Source organism: Opisthorchis viverrini (genome assembly GCF_000715545.1).
Source record: "Opisthorchis viverrini unplaced genomic scaffold opera_v5_53, whole genome shotgun sequence".
Taxonomy (NCBI): domain Eukaryota; kingdom Metazoa; phylum Platyhelminthes; class Trematoda; order Opisthorchiida; family Opisthorchiidae; genus Opisthorchis; species Opisthorchis viverrini.
In genome coordinates, this window is record NW_008751710.1 from 1397238 (window position 1) to 1416466 (window position 19229).

Genomic DNA, 19229 nt, shown 5'->3' on the forward strand with positions numbered 1-19229 from the left:
GGGCTCGTATGAAAACTGGGCGTTTGGTTGTACATGAGCAGATGTGCGCCAAAGGGGTTTCATCACAGCCAATCTACATTGAGGAAGAAGAGCAAATAGTCGTAATTCTGTAATGCATGTGGTCGAAAATCGGCTAAGCTTGATCGGTCACTGTCGATTAGATCGAGTGGATGAAAGTGGCTCCCACTTTCGAGTACTATTCAGTGAAGTTGGGTTTTGTAAATGAACTGGTACGCGACCTGCCTACTATAGTCAACCGGAGCTTACGGACGGATAAGCGCAACCTCCATCGGTCCCGACAGATCATTTTATCCCCGGAGTTATTTCACTGTGTCCCATCAGGCGCGCATTGCATAAATTAAATTAAACAGACCTGTGTCAAAGGCTTGTCCTGGAAGTTCCCATGGTAGTACCGACTAAACGACAAGCCCTTTCCGTTTAAGCAGACCCAACTCCCATTTGTAAGGGCCAACTGTTCTCGTGCCCTCCGCGGCACGTGAACCCTCACCCTCAATCATAGTGCACCCACACGTTAGTCCATGGTGTGAGATCTAGCGGACACTGGTAAAAGTACACGATTTGTCTCATCGAAGCCCGTCCTGGCTGTACAGTTGGTCGTTCAGAAGATGCTGCATGATCTCTTTGACGTCCATTTTGAACTGTACGTCAATGGGAATCGGACAGAGAAAACATACTTTATCCTTGGTGTCCAACGGCGATTCCGAAGCGTTCATTACGGGAAAAGACCCTCTTATAGTAATCAGGCAAGTATTAGCGGCCACAAACTTTGTAGCAACGCACTGTTGTTCTGGCGCTGACCAAAACTCGACTATTTCCTGTAAATGGAACAGCCAAATTAATCGTCAGTCAGTTCCGATTGGTACACTCGCTTCGAGACATTCGTTAGTAGGCCGACGAATGAAATACAGGTGAACAGAGTGAACAGAAGAATATAATAAAATGGATTTTCACCCAAGCATCCCGTCGGCTCCAAGTTGTTTTGCGACTAAGTATTGATCGCAACATATGTTGTAATGGTCGGCGTTCAAGTACGCAATAAGCTTGATGGAGATGTAAGGACTACGCTGATGATTTCAAACAAAAGAAAGGCTAGTAGTGAACCATACACAATTATGAGTAGTATTCAAACAGTGTGTGGTTCCAGGAGAGTGGTATCATGAGATTTTGCAGTGCGATTTCACATTTTTGCCAGCTCCTGTAGTAGTTCATTTTTTACTGAAACTTAAGAGCTACGTATGTGTTACCTTCATTGCTCGGTTCACTTCGTAGTTTTGTGAAGCTCAGTTGCTTTAAATGGAATTGTCTTTTCTCAAGTGAAGCCAAAAACCACTGTACAGAGTTGCACACGGTACAGTTGTTTCATCCTTATTTGCCATCTTCATCAGTTCATCTCCTTGGAATCTCCGTAAAGATTCGAATCCACGGCGTCCCGGCTCCTATATGAAGACTAAACCATTCGGTAACGGGCGGCTGATCAGCACATATATGGTACCAAGAAGCACGGTACACCTGCTTCATCCTTATTGGAAATCACCAGCATTGCGCAGATCACATGCATATTCAGGCACACCAATCGCATCGCTTAAGTGTGAACACATTTGCCTGTTCAGACGTGAAAGTTCAGATGCGTCCAGCGTGCGTTGGTGTAGTAGTGGTTGCACGCTCGCCTCGCGTGTCACATGTCCGGGGTTCAAATCCCAGCAAGGCCATTGGATATGCACTGCTGATTCGCTCTAATGACAGCGAAACTCGAGTGCAGTGCTGCTTCTCTTTGGTGTGGACTCACCGGAACAATTACCCCAGAACAGGAGGATGGCCGTTCAAGCAGGAGCGATGTGACTACGAACAAGGTAAGAAACCGAGCTTCCCTGTGTGTTGTTAAGAACCCCGCCGCTTAGTCATAGACTTTCGATCAGGATTGGGGGTAACTCTTACTTGATTTTGCAATTGTGGAGTGGATTCGAAATTTGGCTCGAGATAGCCCGGCAATATTTGAGACTGGGAAATCCTCACTTTGAGTTGCAGTTGTACATTTGGTAATTTGAAGCAAACCCAGCCAGCAAAGTGATGCTTTTGAATCGAAATTTGGCCTTTCCAAACGAATAAGAGACAACACTTTGCGGTCTCGTTTGATCGTTACCTGAACCGAAGCTCACTGAATAAGAATAAAATTGCGTGATGTGATGGCTTATTAGTGAATGTGTGAAGATGTTACAGCTTTTTTTAACAGCGTGATTATCAAACCTCCAAGTAGAAGAGCCTTCGAAACTCAGAACTAAGTGCTTTCTCTGTGCCAGACTGAAACAAACTGAATTGGAGATCATGGGTGAACAGTATTTGAGGACTTGAAACCCATATACATTGAGTCCTTCGTGGTCAACAGCCCATTGGCATCTTTATTAACGATAGTCTCAGTGGCACAAAAAAAATGGCACACAAACTTGCGCTGTCTTTACACTATTCAGTGAGTTGCGAAGGAATGCAAGAGACGCACGTTGCTAGGAGTTTATGAACTTTTCAGCTAATTCAGACATATTTATAATGAGTTATAGTGAGTGAGTGGTAATTCTGTCTCTATTGTGCGATTAAAGTGTCCCTTTTGTATATACCATCTTCTATGAGGCTTTTATGATGCGATAAGCCCATATATATAAGGAAAACCTTGTGAGGCAGGAAGTTATCCAGTGTTTCACGTAATCACGATCGGCGAATGAGTATAGAACAGCTATGAGTGGTTATCTTTGTAATGTACTACTCATAAGGTTCCTGAAAATCCATCGACAGCCCACGACCGGTTTCGCCCTTTTTGAATCTCTTCAGGTAGGCGCAGTCCCCGGGTTTCCGTCAACCTTATGTTCTACTTGAAACCAAATTGCACGAAATTAGCGAATATACACTCATCTGCAAACTAATTTGGTTCTTTCGAGAGACTCACCTGGAACCCAGCTGAATCTCTCGTTAATGATGTTCTCAGGCAACTGAATGTGCTGCACCAGGCCGCCTCATGCTTCAGTCGCTACGATATTCGAGATATCGCGATACATGTATATCTTTGAACATCACAAACGAGAAACTGACTAAACTCTGTTCACTTTGACGGACAACGGCATCGACTACGGTGTATTCCAGATCAGTGCAGAAAACGTAACTGATCACTCTTGAAAAGTGCAGTCTCTATCACACTTTAGTATCCATTCCAGCTGTGAGTAATCGCCAACGGAAAGCCTGTATGGTGCACACGTCTACGAACTTTTGTCGGGCCTAATTTGCCAACAACCATACAACCCAGACAATGTTGTATGAGCCGATCAAACATATCTTCTTTGGTAAGCCACATCGCTACGGTTGTCATCGTCGAATTTCGCTCGTAAAAACAACAAATTCTAATGGGTGTTGCTCACAAGCGGTGCGTTTCTTTCTCGAGAGGCTCGCTTCGGATGAAATAAGACCGTCCGCTGATCAAGAATGGCCCATCATGTCTCCATGATTTAGACAGAGAGTTACCTAAAAACAGGAAAACGATCACGTGCTTCAAAATGAGCAGGGGTTCGGTTGAAGTCAGAAAGCCCCCTGTTCTCAACAATTTCAACGAATCAAAGTCAATGCCGATGGGTGACAAAGAAAAATAAAGTATAAAAAAATAAAAATAAATAAATAAATGAATAAATAAATAGTTCCTGAAAATGACGAGTGTGCAGTTGCAATGGAAAAGGCGAAACTACCTTGAGTTTAAGTTTTAACCAAACCTTAAATGATGAGCCGTCTAGTAGCCGCCAATCAACCAGTTACTTGGTAACTTGGGATTTTTCAAGTAGCGGATGTTTGAGCTGCAACTAGTGTAAATCAGAGTGAACGCACCCAGTGATACGACAAGTACAAAAGCAAGTGATGTTACCAATTATGCAAGATTACCTTTTACAGATAAGCCATTAGGAAGAGAGGTCAGCTGCCATTTATGACCTGTTTGTGCCTAGATTGTACCCAGAGTTTCCAGCTTGTTATCCCTTCCGTAGGACTACGAAATTCGGGTCACTGATAAGCCACTGAATACAACAATGCGAATAACCATGAAAATAAGGTTACTTCCTTTGTAATGCACTACTCATAAGGTTGCTGAAAACTCCTCGACAGCCGAAGACCGGTTTCGCCCTTCTTAGGGCTCATCAGGTAGGCGCAGTCCCTGAGTTTCCGAAAAAACTTCATGTTCTACTTGAAACCAAATAGCACAAAATTAGCGAATATACACTCACTGACAAACTAATTTGGTTTTTCGAGAGACTCACCTCGAACCCAGCTAAATCTCTCGTTAGTGATGTTCCCAGGCAGGTTGATTCCTTCTCAGTCCCCGGATCCCGTGGATTTTTTCACCGCGCACCAATAAATGACTGGAAGTTGTGCAATACATAGCTATATGCCTTTGCGATAGGCGGAGAGAAGCTTCATAAGAAAGTGGTAAGAATCCGCTGGTTTTATAAGTTGCAGGACGCAGTTGAATTGAATGCGGGTCTTGACCGAGCGTGTTGAAATCTGGCCTGTTTCTTGTCGTTTAATCCAAAACGATATCGAGCCCAGACTTTTCCTGCACAGTGAGTCGTGCGTGGGTTTCAACTGACTCTGGTCAAGGCGCGGTATGAAGTGACGAGCGTCGGCATCCTGCTGTCGTTGTTCCGCATACATATACACGTTTACGTTGTGAGTGAGGATGCACTTGTATTGTTTGTCTTGGATAAGATTCCAGTACTCTCGGTTAGTCGTCGGGCGAATGTTGATGACAGTGGTTGTGCATGCGTTAAACAAATTATCTGAGTGGTTGAAGGTAAACATTGATGAGGTAGTAACCGAACTGTGAAAGCGGTTGAAGATAAAGGTTGATGGGGTGACAAACAAACTCCGGTAAAGTGGTTGAAGATAAAAGTTGAAGGGATGGTAACCAAGAAGTCCCCATGCTTACTATGGATGCAGGATGTCTTCGCTCCTAATGGATGAGAAATGCTGGTTTCAGCAACGATAGACAACCTGGAATTAAGGGCTTTCCACTGCGTCACTTATGTCTTTACGAACAAAACACCTTTTATCTTCAAAGTCTTCCTTTTGTGCGGTGCATGTGTTCCACGTCAATCCCCCACCTAAATAAACTATTTCATATGGTAGCTACTCATAAGTAGTTGATCTTTCTATCCAGCTGCAAATTTATTCTCTGAAGGCAGTAACGCAAAATGCTAGTTCAGTAACTCGACACACTTTGAAAAGTGATTGAGACTTATTTCAGGAAAAAGTAACCAGAAGTCCCGGAAGATTTCGCTTTAACTATTGAAGCTGAACCGGTGCTTCGATGCTGTTCCCGGTGAAGTCCAGTCTCACGCACCAGGAACGCAGACTTATCTTCACGGTTTTTGAAACTTGTTCTGTTCAAGATCATTGCTTTTTGGTCCACATAGTTTGAAGTGCACTGCGTGTCTTTTTTCGATGAAAGGCCCTCCTAATATGCCCAAGTCGTTGTTGTAAAGAGCACTCCAAAACCCAACGATGCAACTGATCCGTGTCTGGTCTGGCACCGCTCCAGACTTGTGGGTGTCAAGTGTACATAAGTCATATATTCCCGCGAGACCCTTTCAGGATGAGGAAGGAATCTGACTTCCCTCTCAACCACGCCCCCTTAAATAGCGATGCCATCATCTGTGTCCAGCTTCTGCTAACTTGATACGCGACCGGTTTGAGAGTAGTCACCACCTTTATCGCAAACAGTTACTCATCATTCAGCCTTGTTGAACTTAATGATTGTTGTACCGTAAGTGGTCGTCCATTGGTCGCGCATGAACTGAGCCTGCAACACTACTAGTGAAAGAAAGAAGGCCTTCGCTGTGAAGTTATTTGTTAGGAACTGCCAGCTGAACAGCTACAGACTATTGGACAGGGGAGCAAATCTCACCTTGTTTACAAAAACTGAATATCCATCTTCTCATTGAACGCGTCTTCCTGAACTTTCCTGGATATTCATTGACTGTTCCCCAACTGTAAGCAAATGCTACAGAGTGACTCCACAAATTCCGTAATAGATCTCACTTTTCAAGAGACGCAAAGCGGATTTACGAGAAAACATACTACGCGCATGTCACTTCCATCAGTAGTATCACCGTTACACTAGGGAAACAGAGAACCCGGGACACTGCTGTTTTGTCAGGACAAAACATACAGAGCTTCTGCATAAATATAAAGGATGGCTAAGTGGCCGAATACGGTTGTTCGCCTGCTCGTTCTGTCCACGCACTGGCGACGTTCCTGTCGTTTTCACAGTTTCACACCCACTCCGCCGGGCGTATGCTGCTGAGTCGCGCTTGGTAAACTCCGCCAACGCACATGCCATCCGGGAGGTGAGATTCCGATTGTGACCTCGAGGACGCGTAGTTCTCTGCACGTGTACTTTTCGTGTCTGAAAATAACACAATCATCCCCAAATTCGCCCTGTGCACTCAAAAGTTACTCTTGGCCTGACCGGCAGCCGGTCAACATTTTCTCGCACAAAGTTATCTTGTTTGGATTAACTTGAACTCTTTTGTGGAACAACCCACCCTTTTCGTTTCAAAAAGACTTGATAAATAATCGGTAGTTTTCAATTTTGAAGTTCATTTTTGAAATTTTAATTTAGTTCGAATTAATTTTTAATTAGTTAAATGCCATATAATTAATCCAGTTATTTAATTTAATTTGTAATTTATAATCTTAACTTTAATTTACTTTAATCCGCCTGAAAGTTACCCATTCCCATGGCAATCTTCGGCAGTGTCACCCGTATGGGTTTACACACCATGTCCAAATTTCAGTGTTTTTGCATTTTTTTGAAATCGCCGTCTCAAGCTACACCCAGGCACGTTAATGCGAGATGAAGCTACATTAGGTCTCAGTTCCTCTCGATTCTAATACGACACACGCTGATACGACGAGGCGAAGATTAAATCTGCTGGTATCCCAATTGATCTGATTGAGTTTGCAGTCAAACGTCACCACAAAGTGAATGTGTATTTGCAAGTAGCATGATTATGTACATAGAATACATGATACCTAGCCAGCCAAAATTTTTTTCATGTTCAGAGTGATCCTCTACAGAGATTGCACCATAAAAATCCGTCATTGACTGAGTGATGGAGAAAATAGAGGGATGGAATATTTCTCGTTTCTCATTCATTGCGTAGATCACAGTCCCTTAATGCTTATTTATTACTGTGAACCCCAGTCTGGATAGCCGCTTGATCGCCTGGTGCGCCAGAAAAATCAATTGACGTGCGAGCCAGCTGTTCTATTGATCGCTGTCGCGTGGTCAAAAGTGATACTAAGGATACAACTTACCTGTCAAGGGCGAGTAAAGAACAATCAATGAAATCTGTCTCAACAAAAAAACGGTTATTCCATTGGCAGTTATGTAGTTCCGTTACATTCGGAGCTGGTTCAGGGAAAGTAGGGCTTCTGCATTGCTTCACTAATACTCAATTTTCAACTATTGAAACCGTTGAAAGATTTCGAGCGCATTCCAAGCCATTAAAGCACTTTTGACCATATTTGATAAGTCAGACAAACATCACCGGCGGTCCTGATTGCTCGGATTTCCGTGATCTCTTTGAAAATTTCTACGGAAAGAATTTATTCCACATTAGACCAAACGGGGATAGACAAAAGTTTTTAAACCTTGTCTCCGGATTCCCCTGACAGCGTTACAGAGTGCAGTTCACAGAGATTTAAGATCAATGACACATGGTTGGTTTACACCTCAGTTATGTTTGTTCCTGACGCAGTGTGTTCGATTTGCCGATAACATGCTTGTGCTTGATATCGTTCTGATTCAGGTGAAGCTGTTACTCTTCAGGTCAGTGAAGTACATCCCAACAGATGGTAGGGAGTTCGAACACCAGCATGATGTATCACTCGGTAGTGTTTTGTCAAATATAGGAATTCGCCAACGTCCTGGTAAAATATTCGACCACTTTCTGAGCGAATAAGGACCTATTACAACCAACCCGAAAATTCCCACCCACTGAATCTCAATCGGCCGTCTGGTTATCTTGTAAATCCTACAGAATACGTGACAAAATCGTCGCCCTTTCGGTGCCTAGCTTTTATGCCACCCCAAGGAAGCATAAGGGCTAGGATACTGACAAGTTGCCCAAACCTAGACAGGGAAAGTTGAGAGGCACAGGTCAGGTTTGAACCACGAACATACCGGTCAGTAGATTCGTGCTCTAACTACCAGGCCGTCTCGCCCCAGAAGTTGAAACGGTAATGGTATGAGAAAAGTAGCTTCACTCGCCATTGGCAACATTGGACTTGATGATCCATGTATTGACATCCGCTGGTAACATTCAAATTCAAATTTTCCCGAACATGGTAGTTTTCAAAATGGCGTGATTAGTCATCTGCCTGATCGCGCACCCTTAAACGATAAAAAAAACTACAAAATCAGAGTGCACAAGGAGTTTTTCAAACAGCATGAGCACTTTTAACACGATTCAACGCATGACCGAAACGAATTAGTCAATTTAACACACTGACGGAATATGTTAGAGCCAATATGACCGCCGAGTCTGTGCCTTATATGTAGAGCGAGACCGTATTAATCGGTGGTATTACGGTAGTGCCTGAGTAGTTGCAATATTGCAAGCCTTACTCAGCCATAATACCTTCATTACTATCCATTTTCTTCTCATGAGGAAATGGCTAGGCCTGGATGCAGTTCGAATCTGCTGGGAGCCTTGTGAATAGGATACTTAGTACTATAGCTTTCTGGCACAGAAGGAAACGATGTGGGAAGAAAATGAGTTTTCAATCACGTGTTCTGACCGGTTCAGATCGATACAGGATTAGAGGTGAGAAAATGAAATAACTACTATATGACGGAAACAGCGGTTGGAGAAGCTGCACGCGAAGGTCATAGAACATTCAGATAATTATCCGCAGTCAATTAGAGATATGACCAGATTTAGTCTACCATCAAGTAAGAGAAGGAAATTAGGTCAGTTCGTTTGGAGGTAAACTTCTTGTGTGTACGCCTGTCGGACGCGTGGAGATGGATGAAGATAGCATTGATATTCTCGCAGTGACACTCTTGGAATGTCTCTGCGGTATTAAGTATCTGATCCAGTACGTTACAGAAAGGCCTTCGTAGACCAGATAGGCTTAAACAGAACAGTTTCTGTCCACTTTCAAGTTAGCCTACAAACTTGCGGACCTTCTTTTAGAAGTCGAATTTGAGAGCCTCAATATGGCCCAGTGGTTGAGGCGCGAGCTTGCTGACTGGAGGTGCCGTGTATGATCGGTACGATTATGTTCAATTTCTTATAAGTATGCTCACACCAAAATTCACCCCAATCTACCTGGGACCGGCCGTTCGGTGCATTTTTGTCTACGAAGGCAGGGAAACCATTTCTCGGTTGCCCTTATTATCCTGAATACAACCATAAGGTTCCCGAAGTCTTGTACGATAGGTTTCCGATAAATCGACGGCCAACCGAAGAGGATGTGGGCGTTTGCTTGGCCCCGATGAAGTATGGAACGCCGTCGCGTGAAGTGCGGCAGTTTGTGTCCGATGAATTCGGCAAGATCCATACCATCCTTACCACCGAAAGTGTCGATCAGTTCTATTGAGTAGCTGACGCATATTTGGGTCTTACTTCGGCCTTCGATCCTCGCAAAAATTCAGAAGACCGGACGCGTGCTTGTGCTTTCCCAGATGGCATCAGATAGCGTTGTTTCCACGCTTCCCGGATGTGGTAAATGTCAAGGAACGCACAGGATGAACGAAATTGGATAACTTTTTTTTAAAAAGCAACTAATATCTGGTCTGTAGCGACAAGCTTTTCACCTTTCTGATCACGGATGGGTACGGGGTGTCCGATTATGTATGCCTTCGTGGAAAGTTCACTCCTCACACATAAACTGTTCGACTAATTCAGGGAAACGATGGGACAGCAGTATCAAGTGGAGACTTTTGTCATGGACGAGTTGGCGGCACAAATGTGATACACTATTCAGACACATTGGGATACGCTAAACAGGAGGTGTCCCGGCACGCTGAGCGACTCATGTGGGACTATGAGATGCATATGTCATACCACTGCGACTGACAAGAAATCCTGGACAGGGATAAGACTACGTTCTGAACGGTGTCTCTCTGTCTGTCGAATAACCACGTATTTGTTTTCCCTGATCTTAAACCACGACTCTCAAAGCCTGTCCTAGCGTTGGAACAAACAAGATAAGGTCGATGTACGTTAACTAACTTATAGTACCCGGTGCGAACACCCGGATGCTCCCAGATGGTACTGGGGAATGTACATGCCTCTTCAATCGTGCGATGTGACTCCATTGCATCCTTTTTTAGGAGCCGGTCGGTTCCGAACAGCAAAAAATATTATTTACAGATATTTTCTTAGGTTACTTTAACATCCACCAACGGTGGATGTCGGATTACTACCTACCGGAACAATGTATACCACTCAACCTCGTTCCTAAGCCACCGCTGTCAACCTTCGACGGCCTGCGTAAATAATTCAACCGACTGATGGATAAACTTCAGGGCTTGGAACCCAGTGGGAACCACAGACGTCACTGAGCAGTTGATTGTTCAGGCGCAATCCTGCTCCAACAAAGCTCGACTTCTGCGATCAACAACCTACCGTCGGCGGTCTAGGACACTGCGGCTCAACACAAACAGCGGTCTAAGGACAGAGACTTAAGTTTCTGTGTCTTGTGGCCGGACGACCAGTAGCGGCGGTAATCGCTGTCGTGCAACAGATCGCATATCATATCGCATCGACTGTTGTGACGGTGAATCTTGCTCGCTGTGCGGTGATATTGTTCAGACTTGTACTAAATAAGAATTCGCCGACGATTCCCAACCAGAAAACGCAAAAGTGTGCTGGTTAAACGGTTCGCAGAGAAGGTATCTTATGATGTTTACCTGGACCATGTGGCTTCATGTGACTAGTTGATTAGGTGCCGTGGAGCCCTAGCCGCCTGTTAGACGTGTGAGTCAGCTAGGTTCGTTCAGCTGTGCAATTTGATCGTTGGCATGATCGTCCTATCATGTTTTGCCAGCTAGAATGGAAAACTCCGCTGAAGTTTACCACAAAACTTGACGTACCGGCATAGGTCATCGCCAGCTTCAATTTCTTCGTACGTCCTTCGAACATAGCACAGTGATTATTCACAATAGCGATTCTCGATCCTTCCAGAACGAAGAATTCGGTATTCGTTCAGTCAGGCAGGATATACATAGGAAAATTAATGACAAGAGTGACACTACCATATAGTTTGCATCGTCCCTTGCTGTTGCAACGCGGCAGAAGCTACTCTTATAACGGCCAAATGGTTTTCTTGAATTGGCAGTAGCGGTTTCCAAACTGTTGCCTCCTTCCTTCCAGGTGATTTATCAGAAACTTATGTCTGGTCAGCCTTTTATTAAGTTGATATTCAATGCCGACAACTGAGTATAATCAACAACATATTGTCCATAAACAGCTGTTTGCCTGTTCCGATATAAAACGTGTTGTATCGTGGGCTGCCGTCTATTGGTTACGCCTGCACTGAGCCTGCCAGACTACGCGATAGGGAGAAGACAGAGAACTCGGGATATGGCTGTGTTGTCCGGACAAAACATACAGAGCTTCTGCGCAAATATATAGGATGACTGAATGGCCAAATATGGTCGTTCACTTTTTCGTTCTGTACAGCCAGGGGCGGCGTTCCGGTCGTGAACACCTTCAGGCCCAATCCGCTGGCCGTATGTTGCTAAGCCATGTTTGGTGTACTTCGCCAACGCACCTGCTTTCCGGACGTGTCGTACCGATGGTGACCTTGGAGATGCGTCACTCTCCACACATGTACTTTTTCCATGTCTGGGCGCATCTTGACAGAACTCAGATACTGTCAGAACAATGATAACACGTTAGACTGACAAGCCAGATTTCCGAAGGCCATATCCCGGGCATAAACACTGGTGGTGAAATCTGATAAGAGCACAAGCCGAGTCCACCCCCGTGTTGTGGACTATCCAAAACGATCACGCCAGAACAGATGAAGGACTGTTCAAAAGACAGAAAGAGAGAAGGAGAGATATTGAAATGCGGTCTACAACAGTGATCGACCTTTCTTTGCTCCTAGTCTTCACTGTTAACCTCTCCCCCAGCTCTACTTGGAAATTTCCTCTTTTTTGTCAAGGCAAACAGCTACAGCCAAGCTGCCACAGTGGAAGTAGACAACACACTTTTCAGCGGATGCAAATGGGTGCGTAATTAATTAACATCGGCGCCTTTTTTACATTCGTTAGCAAGATGTCCTCGTTTCGTTAACAAGCACTCTCTGTGCTTTTTTGGATCTCGTGGTACAAGAACGCGAACTGCAGGGCAAAATTGGTGATTCAGCAGAATGGACAACACGAAAACCGACACCTTGGGAGTCTCCATAGAGCATCTGGGAAGTTTGCATCAGCGCTGTTTCTGGAAGTGATTGCATTAAACATTACTTCTCGCACCCATGAACAAGATGTGATCACACAGTTCTTGGTCTGCCTTGAAGTGAATCAATCAAAATCGCATGTAAATTCCTCTGTGAGATCGTATCTCCCTGGTAAACCGTATGGAATTCGGTTAATTCGATGAGGCTACATTCTCGCTCAAAATCATCCAAGCCAACACCCTAGAGTTTTCTCACATCTTTGAGCTTACCGCGTCGAACTAGTTTATCCGTTCCGGGATACTGCGTCATCATCGGAATGCGCTTCTCTTCTGTGTAGATTTACAAGTAGTTGGGCTCTGAAAACGATATGACGATTTGTTTGTCATGAAGTACCATTATTTGAGTACCGTCGTTTACGTGCCACGATGACAGATTTGCTAGGAATTCCAGGTGCGCGCTTCGGTACTCGTTTTTCAATATGGAAATCACTGTTCATATCAGAGTGGTGAAATTGATGTAGCCACCCTACTGTGTATGTTTGTTTATTGCAACATTGTTGCTTTTTCTGTTCGGCTGTTCAATTGTGGGGTACAGAACCGGAGTTGATCGCATGGATCTAGTTAAATTCACCCAACTATTTATCAGGCGGTATCAAATGACAGGCGTGCTGTTCGGTGATTGTCAAATCTGGTGTCCTTGTGTATACCAAGGGTATAAAAGGGCACATGTGTGCCTACGAACGGAACGCGTTGTTTTTACCATGAGTGGTGAAAAATACAAGGTGAGTTAGACGGTGTTCGGACCGACATAAGCTTCTAACTTCTCCATTCAGTCAACGTTTGAATTTTAACCAAGCTGAAAGCTTGGAGATTTCTTTTTGTGTGTAGCAAAGCAGGTACCAAAGCAGGCACCAAAGCAGGTAACACGGTTTTCGAAGAAGTTTGGTGACAATCGGTAGATTTATTGCTGGGCAACATTTCGCTTTTGACCTGGCCAAGTGGCCAGGTTCTGAGATTGGTAGAGATTTAGGGCGGAAGGAGAACCAATCAGCTAAGTCAAGCTAAATCTCTGTTGGGTGTCGGCCGAGGGATTTTTGTGTGTTAGAGTGGTTGAACAAGTGTTGCGTCGGTGGGGAAACCTACACGTGTTTGGGTTCAGCCTAGGGTTAATTCTCCTGGTTCGGTTCATTTGATGGTCCCTCTTGAATGTCGTCTGAACCTTCTGGCCGTCTGTGTGGATGAGCTAGTGCTAAGATGGTTGTGTAAGAGGGACGCTGTGACCTTTGGTTGGGTTAGGATTTCTATCCCCCCCTCCGGTTTTTGCTGATGATTCTACGTGGTAACAGGATGTTTTCATACAGGTCCAACGAAATGGGTTTTTTGTCCACCCCGGAGCATTTCGTATTGTGCCTGCCATTCAGAAGGGTTTTCTTGAAAAGCCATCTGAACAAGTGTTCCAGAATTTCCAAGAGAACCAAGCGTATGGTTATAGTTATTGTCAGCAAATTTGCCCTTCTTAATAGACCGACAATGAAATTACCCTATGAATTTTAGTAATGCACTACTCATAAGGTTGCTGAAAACCCCTCGACACCCGAAGACCGGTTTCGCCCTTCTTGGGGCTCATCAGGTAGGCGCAGTCCCTGAGTTTCCGTCAACCCCATATTCTGCTTGAGACCAAATTGCACGAAATTAGCGAATATACACTCACTAGCAAATTAATTTGTTTTTTCAAGAGACTCATCTGGAACCCGGCTGAATCTCTTGGTTTTGATATTTTCCTCGGTTTCAGCAGAAATCGTTTGGATACTCAAATTCGAAAGGCAGATCGTAACCAACAGGATTGCGAGCGATAAGCAAATGCGTGTTTGAAAATATTTCTCAAGTTATTGACGGAGTCAAAGAATTTCCCCTTGGCCGATGGTTACCTTGGTTTTCGGTAATACGTCAACGATAGAATAAGCTTTATACGGGTCACCGACAGGCACTTGGCAGTTTTTTCGTCCTCATCTGAAACGCATAGCAACGTGAATAGTCCTCAAAACCCTGGGAGTAGGAGCTATGCACTCCACCTGGGAAGTTTAGGTGGGGTCCGTTTTCACTCGTGGGGACAAGTGTGCGCGCATACTTGGCAGTTTGGAGCTATACCAATTCACTTTATCAGCACCATGGGCACCTTGGTTCCGGATGCTACGGTTTCGATCACCTGATAAGTTGAGAGTGTGGGACATACAGCCAAGCCTAGGTTAGTTCGGGAACTGGTTAGATACGCATTGAAGGCGAATGCTTTGACACGCAAGAGCCATTGACTGCGCGACTGGGCCATTTCTGCCAATGTCATTAACCATTGGTGACTTGAGTTCCGAGGTCTCCATCCAGGAAGGCGGCAGTTGCCGACCCGACTAAGTTTACTGGTTAGCGTTTTCGTACTTCCTTACCAGTCTCGGTCGCTTCCATTTAGCACAAGGCTGAGAATAAGAGAACTCCGTGAGGTAGATGGTCCTTTGGCATACGGAGTACATGACCCAACCAGCGTAACCTATGAAGTACGAGCAATTCGTCTATCGCGGGAGAGGTCCTTCTTCCCAAGCCCGTCTGTCGTACATCCTCACTACTAATCCGATATTCCCTAATTCAGAGGCACCGATAGTTAACCACTGACATCTTCCGTGTGTCCTCTCAGCTTGAGGGCCATGTTTCCGACCCGTGAATTGATATTGATCGCACCACTGTAGTGTAAACCCTGTACATGACCCAGCGTAACCTATGAAGTACGAGCAATTCGTCTATCGCGGGAGAGGTCCTTCTTCCCAAGCCCGTCTGTCGTACATCCTCACTACTAATCCGATATTCCCTAATTCAGAGGCACCGATAGTTAACCACTGACATCTTCCGTGTGTCCTCTCAGCTTGAGGGCCATGTTTCCGACCCGTGAATTGATATTGATCGCACCACTGTAGTGTAAACCCTGCCCTTGAGAGACAAACTGACCTCACGTCGGAGGGTGGCAAAAGCTATCCTGGTCTTTGAGAAATAATCTCATCTCCGGCCCGTCCACCGGAACTTATGCAGCTCAGGTAAACAAATTCATTTACAACGTCGATTGACTAGTAACCGATAAACCCATTCAAGTAATTAACAGTTCGATATATTACCAAAAGTTGGGCGCATCTCTCTTGAAAATGGTTGAAAGTAAAAGGACATAGGAGCGGAAGAAGTTTGGAACCGATTGAGATATCATCGTTCCAGGAGAACTTGGTAAACCGTCGGTAGTTTTTCATCTGAGCAACGTTTAGCTTTTGACACAAAAGATTCTTCAAGCCAAGTTGGCCAATTTGGGTTTAAGACAGACGGGGTACCAGTCAGTAAGTCCTCTTCAGATCGTCAAACTGGATCAGTGATGAGTGTCAGTTAACGGTTCTTGACGGCTAGTGTATTTGCCAAAATCTTGATTTGATCCGTTGGAGGAGTTTCATATTATTTCCGATCGGCTCTTATTCCTTAATCTCTTCCACTTCAGGGTGCTTCAATTGATGATTCGCCTCAAATGCCATCGGTAGATTTTCCTTGGTCTTCGTGGTCTTGTGAGAGTTGCGACGATTTAGTTGGGGGAGGGCAGATGGGTAAGGTTAAGTGGAATCCAGATGATGACTACTCTTCCCTCTGATAATCGCACACCAACGCGTGTTAGCTCGATTGACCCAAGACCGTTCTCCACACGCTTACCAGTTTCACTCCTTCTATTCTGTTAACACTGGGATGCTCGACTATCAGCCTCTGTGACGTGGACCGTAGTCCTCGCCTCAAAACCTCAAAATTTTCTAAATCTATTTTGTGTCCAGTGCGTGTTCCGCAATTGCCGAGTCTTTCAGTCTTTGTCAGCGACATGTTTATTTTTCTACTATGCTCTCCTATCCTGACGTGAAGTTACCTGACCATCTGTCCTATATACATCTTGGTGCAATTGTTACACTTGGTTTTGTAGACACAGTCCCTGATTCTGTTTGCCTGGAAGGCAATCCTTCAACTGCACCAGTGCAGAGCGAAGGGTGTTCCCCCTCTGGAAAGCTACTTTTATGTTGTCCGTGTTTAGAATTCTTCGAATGACTCCCGATATCCCTGCTTTATATGGAATAACAGCGGTCACAGGTCATCCTTGTTCGGGTTTTGCCACCGGTACCAGCACGCTTCGTAATTGATGCCTAATTAAGCTGGCTGGATATCCACTACCCAGAAGTTTGTTCTTTACTTCAATTTGGGCTGCTGTCCTATCAGCTTCTTCTGTGCAAAACTTGGTGACCTATTAACCTGGCCCGATGAAAGTTTTTTGTCAAAAGCGAAACATCACCCAAACAAAAAAAACTACCGACTGTTTACCAAGCCCTACTGAAAGGGCATGGGATTGGTTTTAGGAACGTATGAAGAATCATCAGTCCATAAGTAGCTCGGGGGAAAAGATGAGTGAATTTCCCATCAATCAAGGAGCCATTCCACACGTGACCACAAGTTGGGATTTTCTGAGTGTCGAGTTAGCCACATCACTGTTCAGTTTCCCTTAGCTGGAACTTCAAGTGTTCAACTGATTGGCCAGAAGGTCGTGTGTTCGAGTCTTCCTGAGAGATGCACACTACTGAAGGTTCTCAATGGTGATGGAACAGCTGTGAAATAAAAAAATCATTCAGCTGCAACACCCCTCCGGTGCCTAGCTGCCATGCCACCAGAAGGTTGCACGAGGCCTGAGATACTGCCAGGTTGCCCAAGCCTAGGTAGGGGAAGTCTAGAGGCAGAGGTCGCGTTCGAACCACGGAACCTCCGGTCAGTAAATTCGCGCTCTAACCATTTAAACCATCTCGCATCCCCGGAACAGCTGTGAAGCGTTCATCAATTTTTCAGAAACGGCTACACATACTAGACAAAAACTCCACTGAAAATTTGAAAACGTTATTTCCTACACACACACACACACACGTTTGAGGTAGTGAGCTTTGCTATTTCCATGAAATACAGAAGTGTTGTTTTGTTTTAATCGTTGAAAATTCGAAGACACGATTGTATATCATCACCGTTTGCTGTGTCCAAAGGGTGTTTTGCAGTGGTCGCACCAATCGCCGATCGGAACATTCGCTCAAGTCAGTGGCGCCTTTGAGAACTTCCAGTTCAACTAGTGGCACGAACGCCTTCCATTTTACGGGAGAATCTTTCACTGGTTTGTGGACTGCTGCGGGTCTTGTTCCATTTGACCCTCATCTGGCTGGTTTGAAGCAGTAACCTCATCACACCTAACACTATGAAGAAACAATCGGATCACCCAGGGAGGGCCAAACAAAATTGGCGCCGGAACTAACAAGTTGTGTGGAAAATTTTCGTTCTTGGATTTAAATTACCTGAATGACTCCCGATATCCCTGCTTTATATGGAATAACAGCGGTCACAGGTCATCCTTGTTCGGGTTTTGCCACCGGTACCAGCACGCTTCGTAATTGATGCCTAATTAAGCTGGCTGGATATCCACTACCCAGAAGTTTGTTCTTTACTTCAATTTGGGCTGCTGTCCTATCAGCTTCTTCTGTGCAAAACTTGGTGACCTATTAACCTGGCCCGATGAAAGTTTTTTGTCAAAAGCGAAACATCACCCAAACAAAAAAAACTACCGACTGTTTACCAAGCCCTACTGAAAGGGCATGGGATTGGTTTTAGGAACGTATGAAGAATCATCAGTCCATAAGTAGCTCGGGGGAAAAGATGAGTGAATTTCCCATCAATCAAGGAGCCATTCCACACGTGACCACAAGTTGGGATTTTCTGAGTGTCGAGTTAGCCACATCACTGTTCAGTTTCCCTTAGCTGGAACTTCAAGTGTTCAACTGATTGGCCAGAAGGTCGTGTGTTCGAGTCTTCCTGAGAGATGCACACTACTGAAGGTTCTCAATGGTGATGGAACAGCTGTGAAATAAAAAAATCATTCAGCTGCAACACCCTTCCGGTGCCTAGCTGCCATGCCACCAGAAGGTTGCACGAGGCCTGAGATACTGCCAGGTTGCCCAAGCCTAGGTAGGGGAAGTCTAGAGGCAGAGGTCGCGTTCGAACCACGGAACCTCCGGTCAGTAAATTCGCGCTCTAACCATTTAAACCATCTCGCATCCCCGGAACAGCTGTGAAGCGTTCATCAATTTTTCAGAAACGGCTACACATACTAGACAAAAACTCCACTGAAAATTTGAAAACGTTATTTCCTACACACACACACACACGTTTGAGGTAGTGAGCTTTGCTATTTCCATGAAATACAGAAGTGTTGTTTTGTTTTAATCGTTGAAAATTCGAAGACACGATTGTATATCATCACCGTTTGCTGTGTCCAAAGGGTGTTTTGCAGTGGTCGCACCAATCGCCGATCGGAACATTCGCTCAAGTCAGTGGCGCCTTTGAGAACTTCCAGTTCAACTAGTGGCACGAACGCCTTCCATTTTACGGGAGAATCTTTCACTGGTTTGTGGACTGCTGCGGGTCTTGTTCCATTTGACCCTCATCTGGCTGGTTTGAAGCAGTAACCTCATCACACCTAACACTATGAAGAAACAATCGGATCACCCAGGGAGGGCCAAACAAAATTGGCGCCGGAACTAACAAGTTGTGTGGAAAATTTTCGTTCTTGGATTTAAATTACCTCAATATTTGCGATAGTCTAGGTGATAGTTCAGTAGCCATCTGATCCCATGCCATACAGCGCATGCATCATGAAATCCTCGTTTGCTAACTAGAATC

The 19229-nt window shown here is 44.8% G+C and overlaps 1 protein-coding gene across 1 annotated transcript in view; it reads left to right on the forward strand.

Annotated features, from left to right (window-relative positions):
* Positions 1 to 1757: 1757 nt before the first annotated feature.
* T265_03688 (hypothetical protein) overlaps positions 1758 to 19229 on the forward strand; it is a gene marked incomplete at both ends in the record, with an annotated part of 21480 nt that continues 4008 nt past the window's right edge. The window contains one exon of the mRNA XM_009168230.1: positions 1758 to 1871. Within this exon, the coding sequence (XP_009166494.1) occupies positions 1758 to 1871 (114 nt within the window). The remainder of the gene's footprint in view (positions 1872 to 19229) is intronic.